The 20,167-nt window shown below is 41.6% G+C and overlaps 1 protein-coding gene across 6 annotated transcripts; it reads left to right on the top strand.

Moving 5' to 3' along the window:
* The first annotated feature begins 3,200 nt into the window (after window positions 1-3,200).
* Window positions 3,201-19,739, top strand: INSIG2 (insulin induced gene 2). 6 transcript variants are annotated; one of them, XM_043505008.1, is made up of 7 exons: window positions 3,429-3,675; window positions 6,962-6,983; window positions 9,917-10,251; window positions 13,110-13,234; window positions 15,736-15,902; window positions 16,378-16,477; window positions 17,101-19,739. In XM_043505008.1, the coding sequence occupies exons 3-7, from the start codon at window positions 10,008-10,010 to the stop codon at window positions 17,140-17,142; spliced, it is 678 nt and encodes a 225-aa protein (XP_043360943.1). In that variant the 5' UTR covers window positions 3,429-3,675; window positions 6,962-6,983; window positions 9,917-10,007; the 3' UTR covers window positions 17,143-19,739. The 6 variants fall into 6 exon arrangements, with proteins under 6 accessions (XP_043360944.1, XP_038278563.1, XP_043360943.1 ...); XM_043505007.1 differs by having other exon boundaries at window positions 3,430-3,675; window positions 6,962-8,397; window positions 8,716-10,251; XM_043505009.1 differs by lacking the exon at window positions 6,962-6,983 and having other exon boundaries at window positions 3,201-3,675.
* Window positions 19,740-20,167: the final 428 nt, after the last annotated feature.

Genomic DNA, 20,167 nt, shown 5'->3' with positions numbered 1-20,167 from the left:
CTTTTTCACATTCTTTCTGCATTTTAAGTATTATTTCATTTTGCACGGATTCTCTTTTCATTTTTTAGTATTTCTTTTCAGCCCCCATTTTTTTCATTTCATAGGCCCCAATCCTGCAAATGTTTTACACACATCCTTAATGTTACTCCGGAGTAATCCCATTGAAGTCAATGAGCTAATGAATTCACAGGAAAAAAAAATCTAAAAAAATACAGCTGAAGGTGACACGTAAAGAATAATTTTATAAAAAGCAATATAATGGAGAAAAAAGAATTCAAAGACTGCAACTGAAGTTTCTTCTTCAGGCCTAAAACACTGAATTCTTTTAAATCCAAAAAGAAAAGGAGTACTTGTGGCACCTTAGAGACTAACAAATTTATTAGAGCATAAGCTTTCGTGAGCTACAGCTCACTTCATCGGATGCATTTGGTGGAAAAAACAGAGGAGAGATTTATATACACACACACACAGAGAACATGAAACAATGGGTTTATCATACACACTGTAAGGAGAGTGATCACTTAAGATAAGCCATCACCAGCAGCAGGGGGGGGAAAGGAGGAAAACCTTTCATGGTGACAAGCAAGGTAGGCTAATTCCAGCAGTTAACAAGAATATCAGAGGTTTCAGAGTAGCAGCCGTGTTAGTCTGTATTCGCAAAAAGAAAAGGAGTACTTGTGGCACCTTAGAGACTAACAAATTTATTAGAGTTATGCGACCCCCGAGCATGCTCTAATAAATTTGTTAGTCTCTAAGGTGCCACAAGTACTCCTTTTCTTTTTAAGAATATCAGAGGAACAGTGGGGGGTGGGGTGGGAGGGAGAAATACCATGGGGAAATAGTTTTACTTTGTGTAATGACTCATCCATTCCCAGTCTCTATTCAAGCCTAAGTTAATTGTATCCAGTTTGCAAATTAATTCCAATTCAGCAGTCTCTCCTTGGAGTCTGTTTTTGAAGCTTTTTTGTTGAAGGATAGCCACTCTTAGATCTGTGATCGAGTGACCAGAGAGATTGAAGTGTTCTCCAACTGGTTTTTGAATGTTATAATTCTTGACGTCTGATTTGTGTCCATTCATTCTTTTACGTAGAGACTGTCCAGTTTGGCCAATGTACATGGCAGAGGGGCATTGCTGGCACATAATGGCATATATCACATTGGTAGATGCGCAGGTGAACGAGCCTCTGATAGTGTGGCTGATGTGATTAGGCCCTATGATGGTATCCCCTGAATAGATATGTGGACAGAGTTGCCAACGGGCTTTGTTGCAAGGATAGGTTCCTGGGTTAGTGGTTCTGTTGTGTGGTGTGTGGTTGCTGGTGAGTATTTGCTTCAGATTGGGGAGCTGTCTGTAAGCAAGGACTGGTCTGTCTCCCAAGATCTGTGAGAGTGATGGGTCGTCCTTCAGGATAGGTTGTAGATCCTTGATGATGCGTTGGAGAGGTTTTAGTTGGGGGCTGAAGGTGATGGCTAGTGGCGTTCTCTTGTTTTCTTTGTTGGGCCTGTCCTGTAGTAGGTGACTTCTGGGTACTCTTCTGGCTCTGTCAATCTGTTTCTTCACTTTAGCAGGTGGGTATTGTAGTTGTAGGAATGCATGATAGAGATCTTGTAGGTGTTTGTCTCTGTCTGAGGGGTTGGAGCAAATGCGGTTATATCGTAGCGCTTGGCTGTAGACAATGGATCGAGTGGTATGATCTGGATGAAAGCTAGAGGCATGTAGGTAGGAAAAGCGGTCAGTAATCACATCAGCCACACTATCAGAGGCTCGTTCACCTGCGCATCTACCAATGTGATATATGCCATCATGTGCCAGCAATGCCCCTCTGCCATGTACATTGGCCAAACTGGACAGTCTCTACGTAAAAGAATGAATGGACACAAATCAGACGTCAAGAATTATAACATTCAAAACCCAGTTGGAGAACACTTCAATCTCTCTGGTCACTCGATCGCAGACCTAAGAGTGGCTATCCTTCAACAAAAAAGCTTCAAAAACAGACTCCAAGGAGAGACTGCTGAATTGGAATTAATTTGTAAACTGGATACAATTAATTTAGGCTTGAATAGAGACTGGGAATGGATGAGTCATTACACAAAGTAAAACTATTTCCCCATGGTATTTCTCCCTCCCACCCCACCCGCCACTGTTCCTCTGATATTCTTGTTAACTGCTGGAATTAGCCTACCTTGCTTGTCACCGTGAAAGGTTTTCCTCCTTTCCCCCCCCCTGCTGCTGGTGATGGCTTATCTTAAGTGATCACTCTCCTTACAGTGTGTATGAGAAACCCCGTTGTTTCATGTTCTCTGTGTGTGTGTGTGTGTACATAAATCTCTCCTCTGTTTTTTCCACCAAATGCATCCGATGAAGTGAGCTGTAGCTCACGAAAGCTTATGCTCTAATAAATTTGTTAGTCTCTAAGGTGCCACAAGTACTCCTTTTCTTTTTGCGAATACAGACTAACACGGCTGCTACTCTGAAACCTAGGTTTACAATAAATCAATGGGAGTACCGTTAAGCATTTGCATAGCTGTTTGCAGGATAGGAGCTGTAGTATTTTTTTAATTGTTACAGATTATTTCTTATTGCAGTTTCTCATTCTCTAATTTTTCAGTCTTTTTAAAAGACTTTTTTAAATGATGCATTTCTTTGCATTTGTATTCTTTGAATAATTCCTGCCCCCCTCCCCCCGTTTTAGCACGAGCTCACTTCCATTTTTTTCTCCACTGTGCCTTTTTTAGCTTGCTCCCCTCCCATTTCTTAAAAAGAAAAGGAGGACTTGTGGCACCTTAGAGACTAACAAATTTATTTGAGCATAAGCTTTCGTGAGCTACAGCTCACTTCATCGGATGCATTTGATGGAAAATACAGAGGGGAGATTGATATACACACACAGAGAACATGAAACAATGGGTTTATCATACACACTGTAAGGACAGTGATCACTTGAGATGAGCCATCACCAGCAGCAGGGGGGGAAAGGAGGAAAACCTTTCACGGTGACAAGCAAGGTAGGCTATTTCCAGCAGTTAACAAGAATATCTGAAGACAGTGGGGGGGAGAAATACCATGGGGAAATAGTTTTACTTTGTGTAATGACTCATCCATTCCCAGTCTCTATTCAAGCCTAAATTAATTGTATCCAGTTTGCAAATTAATTCCAATTCAGCAGTCTCTCCTTGGAGTCTGTTTCTTAGCACGGTTTCTTTTATTTTTTGAATTCCTCTTTGTTTTTGCACTTCTGCCTCCTTCCGCGCGGTCTCTTCAGTTTAGCCGTTGCTTGGTGGGTGCATTTCCTGCCTCTCTGTATATTGCAGGCTACGCAAAATTCTTCTTGCACTGTCCCCAGGAATCTCTCTCTGGACGTCTCCCTCTCGCGTTTCTAGCAAGTCCCCCGCCTCCCCTTCTCCCCAGCGCCCACGGGAACGAAGGCGGCTCGCCTCCTGCTTCATTATCACAGGAGCGAAGGGGAACCTCCCGCTCCGGTCCGTGCTTTTGCAAGCGCCCTGGACTGGCCCCCGCGGGAGCCCCGCTGCCCCGAGCTCATCCCCAGCGGGCCCGGCCCCACGGAATCCCTGGCGCCCCGCGTCAGCTGCTCGCCCCGGCCCGGCTGAGCGCCGTGGAGCCTGCGCAAGGCGGAGCCGGAGGCAGGGGAGGGAGAAGATGGCGGAGGCAGAGTAAGTAGGGGAGCTGTGGCGACACTTGCCCTGGGGCTGGGCACTGGCTGGCAGCGGCCGTGGGAGTGGTAGGTCGGGAGAGGGACAGAGGCACTCAGCTGCGGGAGGAGAGGGAGCTCAGGGCTGGTCCTTCTGGAGGATGCAGCTGGGAGGGGACAGGGCTGCAGCCCTGACTAGGCTGGTGATGTCTAACCTTTCCCCCTGCAGGGAAATGCCCTGTTCAGCGGGGTGGCTCCGGGCTTCCCTCTTGGGGATCTGTGCAGTGAAGTCCCCCCAGGCAGGCGTCAGCCCTGTATTCTGGGTGGGAAGGTGCCCACGTACACATCCGGCCCGGGGGAAGGGTCAAATGCTGCCCTCTGGGCACACAAGCCCCTTGGGGGGCCACAGCAGGAATTTTATACGCCTGTGTCCAAGGGCAGAATTTGGCCCTAAATGATTCATAACAACCCACTGCTTCAGATCGGTCCTAGTCCCAGTCACTGAGAGTTGTTGCCACCTGGCAGCCGACTGATGGCATAGGCAGGGCCGGATTAACTCTCCTTTGGGCCCGGGGCTATTAGATTTTGTGGGGGCCCTGTATACAAGTCGTCTTCCTAATTTAAAACAAAATGATCACAATTATGGCATTGAGGCTATTAATACTATACTAAGCTTGCCTTTTAATTAACATAAAGCCCTTCATGGTTACATTTCAGTCTTAAAACATGTAGAAGATAGTTAAGTTAATTCAAAATAGCCTACTTCTTACCTTAGAACAGGTGTTATATTAGTTTCTCTCTGCGAGGGAGCTTGGGTGCAGGAGCAGGCTCCAGGCTGGGGCAGAGTGTTAGGGTGCAGGAGAGAGGTGCAGGGTCTGGGAGGGAGTTTGGGTGCAGGAGGGGATTCTGGCAGGGGGTTGAGGTGCAGGGTCTGGGAGGGAGTTTGGTGCAGGCAGGGATTCAGACCTGGGGTTGGGGTGCAGGAGGGGATGCAGGGTCTGGGAGGGAGTTTGGGTGCAGGAGGGGATTCTGGCAGGGGTTTGAGGTGCAGGGTCTGGGAGGGAGTTTGGTGCAGGCAGGGATTCTGACCTGGGGTTGGGGTGCAGGAGGGGATGCAGGGTCTGGGAGGGAGTTTGGGTGCAGGAGGGGATTCTGACCTGGGGCAGGGGGTTGGGGTGCAGGGTCTGGGATGGAGTTTAGGTGCAGGAGGGGATTCTGACCTGGGGCAGGGGGTTGGGGTGCAGGTCTGGGAGGGAGTTTAGGTGCAGGAGGGGATTCTGGCAGGGAGTTGAGGTGCAGGGTCTGGGAGGGAGTTTGGTGCAGGCAGGGGTTCTGACCTGGGGTTGGGGTGCAGGGTCTGGGAGGGGGTTGGGGTGCAGGGTCTGGGAGGGAGTTTGGGTGCAGGAGGGGATTCTGACATGGGGCAGGGGGTTGGGGTGCAGGAGAGGGTGTGAGGTGCAGGCTCCGGCCAGGAGGTGCTTAGCACAGGTGGCTCCCAGCCGGCGGCGCAGCAGGGCTCAGGCAAGCTGCATGTCTGCCATAGCCCCACGCTGCTCACGGAAGAGGCCGGCTGCTGGCATGTCTCTGCGCGCCCCAGCCCAGAGGGAGACAGCATGTCTCCGTGTGCTGCCCGTGCCCTCAAGCGCTGCCTGCAGCTCCCGTTGGCCAGCCGTCTCTCCTCCCCACTGACCAGGGGCCGCAGAGACATGCCAGCAGCCGTCCGCCTTCGGGAGCAGCATGAGGCCACAGCATGCAGGCAGCCTGCCTGAGCCCTGCTGCGCTGGGATCCTCCTTAGCCCAGGGCCCTGGGCTGCAGCCCCTAAAATCCCTGAATTAATCTGGCCTTGGGCGGACGTGAAATGAGTTGGGTGGTCCTCAGACAATGGACATCTTTCTGAAAAATCCACCCCCACAGCAGATGCTCTTGTTGGCAGGCTAATGAAGGCCTGAAATCACCTTGCCCTCTAGCTACTCTCTTATCTCTGAACATGTGCCAGAGCCACAGTGGCAGGCTGTAGTGGAGAAACTTGCACTGCTATTGTCTGTCCTGAACCTGTTCTGTTCTATGTTTTTGCTTTCCAGGGCTATCAGGTTGGTACTTCTCATAATCACTACGTTGACTTAAAAAAAAACAAAAAACCCTTCAAATTAATCCAAAATGACTCACAGAGTCTCCTTCCAAATGAATGAGACTTGCAAGGCCAGGAATCAGTAAGGGGCAGGATGGGGAAAGCTGCATAGTTATTGGTGCGGTGTCTGAGTGGTTAAGGTGCTTGACTGCAATCCCAAAGGTTGTCTTGGGTTCAAGTCTAACTTGATCTCACACTGAAAGGCCACTTCCAGTTCACTCAGCTGCAAACTGAGTCCCTGATCCATGGTTTAGGGCAGTCAAATCAGTCTGATGTGATGCTGGCCACATCACTCCCTTGTGTACTGTTGGCTAGGAAACTGACATGCCTTAACCACTGCAGCTTGAGAAGCTATTGGTTTGGAGGAACTTTGACTTGGCTTTGAGGTAAAGTTCCTGGATTTTAATGTCATGAGGGAAACTTAGTCCTCGTCTACATTAGAAAACTCTGTTGGTCTCATAATGGTAGCTTTTCATTTCCTGGTTCTCATCACCTGGTGCTAGATTTTTAGTTTAAGAAACTCAGTCTTCTTTTCCACTCCACCAAGTTCTGCATAACATCTGTATATTACATAAGAATAGTTTATTTGTGGGATTCACACAAATGAACCTTATTGATTAGCTCAACTGGTAAACTTTGGAGCAGTTTCACGATGCTTTTCCTGTTAGAGACATTGCAGTGACTGGAAAAAATTCTCCGGTGATAATTTAATTATTGTACATGACTCCTAAAGCCTTCATGTGGCACAGTTTCCCCTCACTAAAAAGTCTGGGTTGAAGTGGTGTGCCACAGAAGGGATAAACTGCAGCTGAGTCTGTCTTGTAAAGATGCCAGCTCTGTAGCTTTCCTGCATTGTTACAGCTTTGAATATCCATTTCCAAGAAGTGAAGGCACAGCAATGTTGTAGGGTCAAATTGTAAACTCTAGTGTCATTATTCCGACCTGGATGGAAGCTTTGGATAAAATGTAACTAATTTTGATTAACGTGTGTGTGTATGTGTATATATATATGTGTATGTGTATATATATGCACATACCCTTCCCATACCCACAGCTGTAACTTCCCTCAGAAATCTTAATCTCCACAATTAGTATAGGAGGCACTGTAATAATACATTGCAAAAACATAGGATCTTGGTGCTTTATAAAGGTTGGTCAGTTGTTGTCCCTTATTTATAGGTGAGGAAACTGAGGAACAGAGGTAAGTTGATTTTCCTTAAAATCACACAGCAAATCAATGGCAGAGCCAGGAGTAGAACCCATGAGTCCTGTGTCCTCCTTGCCTGCTCTTAACCAATACTCCATGCTGCTAATTCAAGGCAAAGCACTCGCTGCTGTAAACATGTTCATACTCTGCATAGGTGCCTCTGCACTAGGGAATTCCTTTCGTTTCTCTGAGCGGTCAAGGTGACACTGTGACACTGTGATAAAAATGTTTGGTCCACAGCAGAGTTTGCATGGTTGATAGAACCACTGCAGCTGCACTGCTGCTGTAAAACAAATAATTTCCTACCATGGGCAAGGCTTGTGATTGCTTGATGAATGCTGTCAGTTGTTTCATCAATCATTGTCTGCTGAATTCTTTTAATATTGTGTATGCTGGCATCATTAAACTCCATCCATGCTACTGCCAATATGTTTTCTCTGGTAATTAATAATAATAATACCAAGTTGTATGTAACATTTTTCAGCAGTAGGTCTCAAAGCACTTTACAAAATGAGATCAGTATCACGATCCCCATTTTACCGAGGCACAGGTAGGTGCAGTGACTTGCCCAAAATCACCTCACCTGCTAATGGCAGAGCCAAGAATAGAAGCCAGGTCTCCGGAGGCCCAGTCCAGTGTTCTACATAGTAGGCCATAGGGCTCCGCAGTGTTGACCCTTCAATCCCATGCTTTTTATTTTACTTATTTAAGCAATGACATATTCTTACTTGGAACTTCCGTGGTTGCGTTAGAAGTCCATGGCTTATCCCACTAATCAGATTTGATACTTTTGCTGCTGCTTTTGCTGTCTTCTCATTTTGTATGATGCTCATTAACCTTGCCCTGCTCTCCTCTTTTCCCCTCCTTAGGGGCAAGAGTGACATGACGCTGCAGTGGCAGCAGTGAGATAAACTGCCAGGTTCATATTTTTAAAAAAAGTCTCTTAGTTATTTAAGATGTTGCTGCTCCATTCTAGATAACTAAAAATGTAATGGAAATTTATCATTTGTGCCATCATGCCAGAGCTGCATCAGATCTGGTAGTGATGTAAATTTAGCACTGGTGTAAATGACTGCACAAGATGCAGGAGGACAGAAAAGTAGGCCCTCTGTATCCACAATAATGGCAGCATTTCAGGCTCACAAACCTGGGTTGCACACTTAACTGCTCATGAGTGTAGTTCTATTGGAGTCATTACGACTGTCCACATGAGTAAATTGATGCTCAATCCACAAGATTGAAGTTCTATGTGGATAGGGCAACACTTTTTTTTTATGTGGTCTCTTTGGCAACCCTCTCAAAAAGTATGGATTTCTACCTAGCTGTAGATCATAAGTATTGAAGACAGTATGGTGTGCATTAGATCCTTTCTGGAGTTGGTTGCTGTGGCTTACCAGTATTAATATAGGTTTCAAAGTAGCAGCCGTGTTAGTCTGTATTCGCAAAAAGAAAAGGAGTACTTGTGGCACCTTAGAGACTAAAAAATTTGTTAGTCTCTAAGGTGTCACAAGTACTCCTTTTCTTTTTTAGTATTAATATAAAGAAAAGGAGTACTTGTGGCACCTTAGAGACTAACAAATTTATTAGAGCATAAGCTATCGTGAGCTACAGCTCACTTCATTGGATGCATTTGGTGGAAAAAACAGAGGAGAGATTTATATATACACACACACACACACACACACACACACAGAGTATTAATTAATTAATTAAAGTATTCATATAGTTAGCCTCAGATTTGGTATGTCTGCCTCTTGTAATTTCCTCCAAAATTTCTACTCTGTAAAAGTGAATGCGCTGCCGGACATAGTGCTCCTCCACCTTGCCTTTGTGGCTATGCACCATTAGACTGCATCTTATGCTCTGATCAAGGAATGGAATGGGGAAACAAGGAGTCTTTTACTTCTGTCTCTGTCCATGTGGCCATGAGTAAGAGTTATCGAAAGCTGCCACCAGTTGGCAGTTTCATATTTAAAAACAATGTTTTCTTTAAAGTTCCAGGTGGCTAAGCTGTCCATGTCCTACATGAATATGATGTTGAATTCATGTAAAACAACAGTTTTGATTGACGGTTTTAAAAAAGATGGTTGGGAAGGAAATTCTGCCCTTCATATCTAGAGTGTACAGAGCTGGGCATGTATGGAATGCTCTGATGCTGATGGGAAGATGGAGTTTTTTAACCTCTTTGCACTGTTTATTTTGTAGCCAAGAATAATTTTTCTTAACATCCTGTTATACAGATTTTAATGAAATCTGTGTTGCCTTCATGAGAATTTCTGTGTAATGGGATTATGTGCCCTTCTAGCTTTCAAAGACTCACCTTCTCTTCTCAATTATTACAAAGGTTGTTGGCTCCACCCTGCAAAATTTTTTCTTAAATTTCATTTCCCCACTGTACACTGTGATCTTTTTACTGGCTTCTTTTGAAGATCAAAGAAGCATGTAACTCCACAGCTGCCTTGAAATGAGATTCCTCATTCTCTTCTGAACTACCTACACCCTAGTACCACTTCACTGTCTTCTTCCACATCAAAGTCATCACAAACTCAGTTTTTTCTGAAGCAAGCACCTCCTCCTTAGTAGTTTGTATTTCCTGTTCTTGCGCCATATGGCTCCACATCATCAGCCATGCCGTCCACTCGTTATCGGGTTTGGTTTTTTTCCCCCTCCAAAGTATGTAAAGCTGTTGCTAAAACTTAATTTTTAGCAGCATATTCATCAGCTTAACGCATGATTGCAGACAGAACTGCAATAGCATTGTTGCAGATAGAGCTAGTTCTGTTGAGGTTTGCCTTCTTCAGAAGGTAAATTATATTTTCTTCTAATTCAGAAAAGCTTGACTTATTTTTAAATATATTTAACAGATTAAAGTATGTTTTTGTAAAAATGTTGTTTTTTTTCCCCAGCCTTGCCTATTGTTTTCACAGGGTTTGGGGTACGTCCTAAATTGGGAGAGTTAAAATACTGACTGCAAGTGGATCCCCCCCAATCACACCGGTGGATATCGCCTCGCACGTCATGGCAGAAAGCGATGCAGCACCAACCATACCAAAAAAGTGTGGTCCATACATTTCATCTGTAACCAGTCATGGCATGAACTTGGTGATTCGTGGAATAGTGCTGTTTTTTATTGGTGTACTTCTTGCATTAGTATTAAACTTGCTACAGATTCAGAGAAATGTCACGCTTTTTCCACCAGATGTGATCACAAGCATCTTCTCTTCAGCTTGGTGGGTACCACCTTGCTGTGGCACAGCTGCAGGTAATGTCAGAAGGTGCCAACTGTGTGTGTGTGTGTGTGTGTGTGTGTGTGTGTGTGTGTGGTATGGGGTGGGGGTGGAGGGTTGGTCGTGAGGAAATTAAAAATCCTTCATTAATAGAAAAATGTGGAAGATTTAAAATTTTGGATCTAGTCCTGCTGCCTTTCCCATCTATCTGTTTCCTCCTCCTCCACTCCCAAAAGCTCTTTCTACAGTTTATATAAGTTGTACTGTGAGTCATAGAATCATAGAAATGTAGCACTGGGAAGGACCTTGATAGGTCATCTAGTCCAGTCCCCTGCACTGAGGCAGGACTAACTATTGGCTAGTTTGAGCCCTGCTGTGCGAATTCTTGAGTCAGAAGATTATGCTTGGTCTTCAGGATTAGGAAAACAGAGTTTGGCAAGACACAGAAATCCATAAGATTGTAACTTTGAGGCTAGATTACTGCCATGCCCTTTGTGGACAACTCTGGAAAGGAACCTGGAAATCCCAGATTTTGCAGCAGGAAGTAGTTTGCCTTGTCTGGTGTAAACTGTGATGACAGTATGCCATTTTTGCTGCAGCTTCCTGTTTGCTTCTGAATGCGGGTCAAGGTGCAGGTTTAGATCTGTAAAGCTCCACATGGTCTGGAACGCAGCTGTCCCCCTATATCCTAAGGGAGGTGTAGGCACAAGGTGCTGCTTTGCTCTTGTTAGTGGCAGATTGTTAGCAACGGATGTCTTCTGAAATCTGCTCCCTTTAAAAGTCTCACAGAGTCTGGGCTTCAGAACACAGTCATTGGGTCAGTATAACACTTTACCAGCGGATTATTCTGAGTAGCTGGATGGGGGAATTCTATTATAAGCAGACCTTTATTTTAAAGACAGTGTCTTCCTTGAGCTTGATTTTAATAAGAGTGAGGAGTCCATTTGCCTCTTTGGACGGTGGTAGTACAAATCGGTAAACTTACTTTTTGGTCTGTTGGGCATTTCTGGCATCAGGGTTTTGCTAAAGGTAATTTTTAAGCTGAATCTTTTATCTAATTACCTTTCTTTTGGTATGGTGTTGAATCATTTCACCACAGATTTCATAGAAGAACCTGATTTGAGAGGAAACTGTCCAAATAGCTGTCTCATTATGTCAGTTTTGTTCTCTCTATCTTTAGAATATTTTGGTCACAGTTATATACTTGTCGTATCTGTAAATTGCATAGCTCTTATTCTCTAATCCTGCTGCTATGGCACTCTGTATTTGCTGCATATTTTTTTATGCTTAAATTGGTTATCTTGACATAGAGCTTATGAGGGGTTTGATTTCCTGATAGGGCAGTTCGATTTGACCATCTCATAGGAATTTTTCTTTCCTATTTGTAGCGGGGCTCAGCTATCCAACAACATATCTGTTATGCCTTTTTACAGTAAGAATGATCTCAAGTGTGTTTTGTAAAAGAGAATACATGGATGTAATTCTGTAAAATTATCTCTTAGTAAGATGGGCATTTTTTGTCCTAGGGGCTTACAAGGGGAGAGGGGAAACAAGCTCTGAAAAGATTTAAAGGGTCAGCGGTATGCCTACTGTTTCCATTTAGTTACACACCATGCTCCCACACTATTTTCAGTGCACAGTCTACTCCAGTTGTTTTCACCTAAAGGATTTGTTCTGGGGGTTGAAATGACAGTGTCCCATTTGCAATAGTGTCGCTCTCTTAGCAAGGAATTGAGACCATTACATACCTACAAACTCTTTACCAGGCAGTTCTAAGGTTCAGGCTTTGTCACAGTCTTGAGGTGACAAGCTGAGCTTCTATGTTGAAATTGACTTACAAGGTTGCATATTCTTAGTCAATTTCTTCCAGCCGTAAATGCTACAGTGTCTTTTTGTCAGAATGTTTCACAATTCTTCCTCTCCGGCTCTTGTTTGTCTAGCACACCTACCTGAAGGAATAGTGTTTTCAACCTACTCAAGGTGAACTTCTGGATAATTCATGTGTTATTCTGCTACCCATACCTACACAACCTAATTGACATTAATATGTCTCTGGGGTATTCTTCCCCCACTCCCCCCCCAGTAAACAGATATGCAAACCCACAATATTCGTAATTCTTTGAACGACCCCCTAGGCATTAGGCCTGGTTTACTTATCCTAAAGACACAAATGAAGAGAGATCTTTCATAGCCATCCATCAGTGCTATTTGTGGAGGCTTTTTTCATCTGCCAGTGTTAGCTATCAGTTGGGCCCCACGTCCTCGGCTAGAATGTTGGTTACATGGCAATTTCTTATGCCACTTCACTGGTGATTTTTCATTTATTTCTTAAACCCTGTAGATCAGGTTCCTCTCTGGCACATGGAAAACATCTCCTGTGAGATGCGTCCAACCTACCACCATAATAGGTGTTAGAATTCAAAGCTGCCTCCTGAGCCCCTGCTTACATACTAAACAGCGTAACATTAAACAGCACTTTCTCTTGTGCCTCTCAGCTGGGGTGGCAATTGTCTTTATAGGTGGAACTACAGTATAGTGAGTGTTTTAAGGAAAAGTTTCGACAATGTTTAGAAAATCCCACTTCTAGTTTATTTTCACCCCTTCCTGGTATTACGCACCAGCACAAAGCTGCTGTGGCTGAAGATGCTGCAGGGGAATTTTAAATTACAAACCTATAGCTGTTTTCATTGAATTTTAAGGCAGCCTTTTAATAATAACTTAGTTTAGGCCCAAAACATATCTGAAATGCCTTTATTTTTATTTTTAAATCTTGACAGTGTTTGAAAAATATTTGTTTTTTATGGTTGCAGAACCATCTTGGTCTAGATTGTCTCTAGTGCAGCTAAATAGTGCAGATGATTTAATTGTTAATTTTTCTTTTATATTTCCACAGCTGTGATTGGGTTGTTGTATCCCTGCATGGACAGACATCTGGGAGAGCCACATAAATTTAAAAGAGAATGGTCCAGTGTAATGCGATGTGTAGCAGTCTTTGTGGGTATAAATCACGCTAGTGCTGTATCCTTCTATGTGGTAATGAAGTTTTCAGTAACAAATTAGTTTCTGGTGAACCAAAGGTTAAATAACTGCTCACAATGTAACTGTTTCTAAAGGACATACAGTATATAAGGAGGACATACATATATATAAAGGACATACATATAAAAGGACATACAGAGTGTAGCTTAGCATTAAAACAGTTATAGAATGCCAGTAGCTGCACCTGTTCATGAAGGTCATGCATATAAGTTTCTGGAAATACCACTTAAACTGAAATCTCTCATCCTTTTTTTTTTTTTTAAAATCTATATTTGTGTCTATTTTAGAGTTATTCAAGTACATGTGGGAAAAGGAGTTTATGCTCTGAGAAATTTTTAAGGATGCTCTTCTTGCACTTATTGTAAACTCAATACAGTTACAGGTTTAAAGACCAAACTTCACATGTGCAACAGCATCAATGAAGAGTGTGCACTTTGCTAAGCCTGGGGGAAAATTGGTAGGAAAAAAAATACTTGGCATTGGTTATTCATGGATCTCAAAGCATTTTACAAAAGTGAATAAGCATTGTTATCCCTATTTTACAGGCTGGGGACTGAGATGCAGATAGGCTAAGTGACTTGCCTTAGAATATGCGGAAAGGAGAGAAGTTGCAAGTGAGTCAGTGTGGCATGATGTGAAATATCGTTTCCCTGCTGAAGTCTCAGAAATCCATGTACACTTTACACTAGACTAATACTAGCCATAGATGAAGGAGTCATGAGTCCCCGAAGCCCATTGGACAAAAACAGGTCCTTGAAATGGACTGCAATACCTCACTGGCAACCCATGAGCAGTTGTGCTTTGTGTCATCATGTATAGGGTCTCCCTTTCCAAGTTAAGGCAATTAACTAATCTACCAAACCCAGACTCAAAGATAAGTAATTAAAAGGAAAATTAAGAATCTCTAGAAGGCTCATTGTTTCATGTTTAGCATCAGGTCCCAGACTCTGATCTGCAGAGAATTGCTGGTGGTGTGGGGTTAGGGTTAGGGTCAGGGTCCCCATCCTATCTCGTGTGGCCAGAAAAGTTGGAGCTATCAAAGCTAGGGTCTGCTAATGTCCCCTTGCGGGCCTCAGTTCTCCCATATTTGACAATGTGTCCATCTGGTTACATGGATGCCACCAACTTCTGACCATCCCCTGACTGTGGACACATTCAGATACAGGACCCTAAGAAATTTTGACCTGTTTCTTGACAATTGAGTGGTGAACTCCTCATGAGTCAGATTACTTTCAGCAAACACCTGTGCAGTTTATTATCAGCCATTCCACATTTTTAAGGAAGCAGTGCCTCTTCCATACCTATTATTAGTGTAGCAACTCTACTTTCTTCTAAATGGCTTCCTGAAAATCCTGAGCTTCAGTTCATTTCACTTTCAAATAGCAGCATTAGGATCTTGGACTTTCCCACATTTGATCTGACTTTAATTTTGGTCATTGTGTCCACCATTCTGTCTCTGTTACCATCCAGTTTACCCATTTCTTGTTAGACGACTCCACTAGATCTTTCTCCAGGCTGGTGGATTCCTGTGGTTGAGACCAGGACAACCTTTTTACCTATACATTTGTCACCCCCCTAAATCTAAGTTTAGGCTTATGAATGTTAACAATCTCTCTTTAATGGTACTTTCTTACAGAGATGTTGAGAAAATGAATTAGTTAATATTTGTAAAGTGTTTTGAAGAGGGCAAAGTGCTAGGATTATTAATTTATCATATTTTTTTAAAAATTGATGTAACTGATCTTCCACTTTGACTCACATGAGTATTTTGATGGTGCTGTGTATTTACATTTTCCATAGCTGTAGCTTTTTTAAAAGCAAACAAGATTCTGGATAAATGTTTTACTAGATAAAAATACTATTCTAATTAAAAACTTGTAATAGTTATTGAAATTAAATAGATTTTGTTTTTCCAAATGACCTTATTTCAGTAGGCAGCAACATAAGATATATGGCATTTTGACAATTTAATGCTAGATTTAAGGTTTTAATCGTAGGATATTAAAGGCGCAACAGGTGAGGCTGGAATTTCCTTGGTACTTCTTCATCTGAACATTAATATTTTTACAGTAAATCTGTCAAAAAATCTGGTATTCTGCTTAATTTCTGTCTGGTCTCCTTGTACTTTGAAATACTTGTACAGTTTGTAGCAAAGTCCTGAGATAACATTGTGGGTTTAAAAAATACTGTAAACATAAAATAACATTTTAAGTAAATACTTTTCTTAACACAGATAAAATAATCCTTTTTAATAATAATAATAATAATAATTAATAATAATTATTTTATTTTATTATTATAGTATTCTTATACCATTTAGTTGTATTAAATGAAGAGAGCCGTGTTTATGCAAGAGCTAGGTGTTATTTTTATGTAGGAGTGTATTATTTTTCAGGTCAAAAGTTAGTTAACAAAGTAAATATTATTGATCTTCACCTGAAGTTAGCACTTTAAAATTGATCCTTAACAAATGACCACAGAAGGTGGATTTTGCCAACAACATACAGTTGTCTCTTACACTAGCAGCGCTTTCAATTGGACTATGGTGGACCTTTGATAGATCACGAAGTGGCTTTGGTCTTGGAATAGGAATTGCTTTTCTGGCCACCTTGGTATCACAGCTTCTGGTCTACAATGGGGTTTACCAGTGAGTCTTTATTTTTCTTCTGGTTAAGTGGTGTTCATGTTAGATTAGTAAACAAGAACATTGAAGGTAGATCTGACTTAACTTGAGCCCTGAACTTGCTAAAACTTAAACACGTGTAACTTTAATTGGACTATTCATATGAGTGCTTATGTGTGTGTAAGACTGAGATTTTGGTTTGGAGTTGTAAAACTGCTACATTACCAACAGCAAAACAACCTGGATCAAACAGAGAAAGGATATTAGAATGAATGAATAGATGGGTAGTAAATTTGATATTTGCAGTAAGAAATCAAACTTTCTACTACAAGTGTGTGTATCTTTAGGCTAATCTGTTCCCATATCCAGATTTCTCAGTATGTCTATCTCTGTGCCTAACTTTAAAAGTATAAGTTTTTTTGAAGAAAGGACTGTGTACTGGGTTAAGTTCAATCTTAGCAGTAAACAGATAATAATGCAAACTTGTATTCCTTTCTAGATATACATCTCCAGATTTCCTTTATGTTCGTTCCTGGTTACCATGTATATTTTTTGCTGGTGGCATTACTGTGGGGAACATTGGTAGGCAGCTGGCAATGGTAAGTTAGGGTGGGTTTTTTGTTTTTGCTTTTTTTTTGGGTACTGAGCTTGTATTGTCTGGTTTTAAAAAATTCTTTCCTAATAGTTATTCAAATTGCAAATGTGGACTAAGATGGGAGTCCAGAGACAGTGCTTTTCAGTTTGGTCAGCATGTCCCTGCCACCAGCAGAAGTTCTGTCCGCTGCTGAGTGCCCTACATATCCTAAAGGGTTCCCTGTTTCATTGTGTTCACTCCATTCTGTATGCAAACAAGCCTTTGCGGGATCAAGGCCTAAATAAGAACACCATGTGTGAGGCGAAAAAAGCTGCATAAGCTCTAAGTTAATAGCTAATGTACTTAGGTTTTCTTTTGCTATGCAAGGAGGCACAGAATGCCAGCACTCCTGCCAGCACAATCTGCATAGATTGTGTACAAAATCCTTACTACAGAACTGTAGTTGGTGAGGGTACTCTGAAAAGCATGGGAGTTTGGGGTCCTGGACTGATCTGGGAGAAAGTGTGGGCAGAGCTGTTGTGTCAGTTGCTATGTAGATCCCTCCCTTTCACAGCTGTCTAACTCAGAACTTAAATTGTATAAATCCTTGTTCTCAAATAATTTTCACTTTCTTTGGTTATTTTGCAGTATGAATGCAAAGTCATTGCAGAAAAATCTCACCAGGACTGAGGAAAAGTAAAATAAATCTTGTATACAAGAAAATATATGACAAACAACTGTCGGAAGAACATGCTATAAGGAATATTTTGACTATAAAATTGCCAAAATGCAGTTTTCCCCTTCCCCTTGAATGGTACACGTTATTGCAATCTGTGATTGCTGCTTCTGTAAGTCAGTTAGAAACCTTGGTGTCTGATTACTGTGAAGTAACACTCGTATGCAATACATTTGACAATATTTGTTCCTAGACAAGATTGGCGAAAAAACAATCTAAACTAGGTTTACCATCTTTTTTTCACAATGTTACAGTGCCAAACAGATCTTTGAGTTACTGTACTGTAGCTGAAAATTCTGCTTCAGCTTTTCTAGGCAATTTGGGGAATTGAAGGTTTTGATAGTTTATTAAAAGCCAGAATTAATTCAGAATTAAGGTTGAAGAGATTGCAACTCATGCTGGTTGAGTCATAAACATGTCTTCTCCCCTGAACAGAATCACAGCCTTGCTACTGATGAATGAAGACACGCATCACCTAGGGCCAGATTCTGACACTACTAGCCATGCTGAGTAATACTTTACTCTACAAGTAGTCTGGCTGAAGTTCGTGGGACTAGTGGGTGGGGGAAGGTTCTATTTTAAGTACATGTATGGGCCCATTAATGTAATATCTGAGAGCCTCAAACTCTATAATGTAGTTATCCTCACTATCCTCACTGTGAGATAGGGAAGTACTCTAATTCTCATTTTATAGATGGGGAACTTAGGCACAGAGAGGCTAAATTTCTTGCCCATGGTCACACAGGAAATCTGTGGTAGAGCAGGGACTTGATCCCAAGTCTTCCAAGACAGAGGTTATTGCACTAACCACTTCTCCTTCTGTCAATATGTGTGTTGGAATCTGACCTATATTTTGGGGCTTACACGCAGTTTCCCGTTTTGATTTTGCAGTTCCCCCTTGAGATTATAGGGCAAACTCTCCTTGTCTTCAAATAGACACCCCCTGATTAATTTAAATTGATTTCTGCCTGATTATGCCAGCAGTGAATTAGGCCTGGAACATTCCCACCTCTTGTTTCTTGACGTCCATCACTGTCTTGATGTTGTTTAAACAAGTTCTTTTATTGCATTTTAATTATTATTATTATTTTATTTTTAATCTTCCATGAAAGATTTTTAAAACACATTACAGTCATGTAAGGAGACTGAAGTTGGTCCAAAGAACAAATACATGTTTAGATAAGTTTTAATAAATAATGATGTCTATGTATGTATTGTACATGAAGTCTGATATAGGCAATTTTTTTTCAGTCTTGTGTGCTTCTATCTGAAGTCTATAACATATGCAGTGAAATGCCTCCAATAGCATGTAACAACAATAAGAGTCACCAGAAGGAAAAACTTTTGCATGGACTAAGTTTTTAAAATTTGTAAATAAGCAAATGATATTTGGAGATCTCAGTTCAGCAAGCTCCACAGTTTTTCATTGGCTTATTACAGCTCCATGACATTTCAGTGCCTCATGCACATTTTCACATATTTGTCATAATTCAGGAAAGCACTTAAGCAGGCTCTTTCCTTTAAGCTATCGTTAAGCATATGCTTAAGTGCACTCCTGTTTAGGGATGTTTCTCTTCCATCAGGGCCATAATAATGCAACCTTGGATGTTACATAAATGAAGGCTGTAATTCCATCTTCAGGTTCTGGCATTTCACAAGGAACCTGCTGATATATTTTAAATGTATTTTTTTTTCCATAACTTTCGACCTGATCTGCATTCCTTACTCAGGCAAGTAATTTCAGTTGGACTGCCTGATCAGATCCTCAGCATTGTTGTCTTCATAAAAAGTCAATGATTGGCATAAAAGCTGAGATATTGATCATAATTTTTACAATAGCTGTAGGGAAATAATGTGGTACCTCAGATTCCAGGGCTTTAATGGTGACCACTGTATGTGTGTAAAACTGGAGGTAAGTAATTTCTTATTGTTTGCTTAGTAATAAGTTCTTCTATCTATTGGTTTACATACTTATAGAAAACAGGACATGCATATTCAAATGTACAGTAAAAATCCTTGTGAAAAGTGGTTATTGTTCATTTGTGGCACCCACTTTGCAACATTTTAAAATCACATTAATTTAAAAATGATTGGAATATATTGTCTGCTAACTTCTTTCCAAATTTCAGTTTTGAAACTTTAAGCTGATTGTGCAAAATGCACTTGGGTGGTCTCCTTTATTATAGAGATGTTATTTTTTTAATTCTTATTTGACTAAAATAAATTGCTGCCGGACTAAAACCTTGTATGCCAAATTTTCAAACTGCATTATAATTTTATGGCTGGAATACTCAGAACCTGAAAAAAGACGTACATAATGGGAATGCTGACACAGCCTTAACTATAGTGGTGTGAACATGCTGCTATTGTATAGTGTGTAATTTATAATATTAGACTGTCTTCAAAGCGTTCCATATAGAATGAATAAGGTATATTTTAGATACAACTTTATAAACACTGTAAACTCTTCACTAACTATGAGTTGTAAGGTCTATGCTGTTTACTTCTCCTGTTAAAAGCAAAATATGTATTAAATATAATTACAATCTTTTGTGACAGGTTTATTTTTTTAAGTAGTAATCATTCATAATTATATCGAACCAGCTCCACAAGTGTTTCACATGCTAATTTTAGCTGTAGAGCTTGCATGATGGTTTCACAGTCGCCCACAGCTTCCTCTGAAGCATCTGGTGCTGGCCACTGTCAGAGACAGAATACTGGACTCGATGGACCTTGGGTCTGATCCAGCATGACAATTCCTATGTCTCTATGAACTCTTACAGAATAACTCATAGGCAAAGCTTTTTCCTAACACCTGTGAGTTAGTGGTTAATTTATGGACTGAAGATTGAGGTTTACATCCCTCATTTTATCTAATGAGATCTCACACACCTCTGGCTGATGATATCTGTATAAACATCTAAAGTGGGGGATAATAAAAGGGTTAGGATTATTTAGATTAGAGAGGAAACAGGTAAG

Source organism: Dermochelys coriacea, chromosome 11 (assembly GCF_009764565.3).
Source record: "Dermochelys coriacea isolate rDerCor1 chromosome 11, rDerCor1.pri.v4, whole genome shotgun sequence".
NCBI lineage: Eukaryota > Metazoa > Chordata > Testudines > Dermochelyidae > Dermochelys > Dermochelys coriacea.
This window is presented reverse-complemented; position numbering and strand designations above follow the sequence as displayed.

Excerpts from the sequence above, each read along its gene's own strand:
- INSIG2 (XM_043505009.1), top strand. The coding sequence starts at position 10,008 with ATGGCAGAAAGCGATGCAGCACCAACCATACCAAAAAAGTGTGGTCCA. Across the intron at positions 10,252-13,109 it reads TTGCTGTGGCACAGCTGCAG|CTGTGATTGGGTTGTTGTAT; the intron begins GTAATGTCAGAA and ends ATATTTCCACAG. Across the intron at positions 15,903-16,377 it reads GTCTACAATGGGGTTTACCA|ATATACATCTCCAGATTTCC; the intron begins GTGAGTCTTTAT and ends ATTCCTTTCTAG.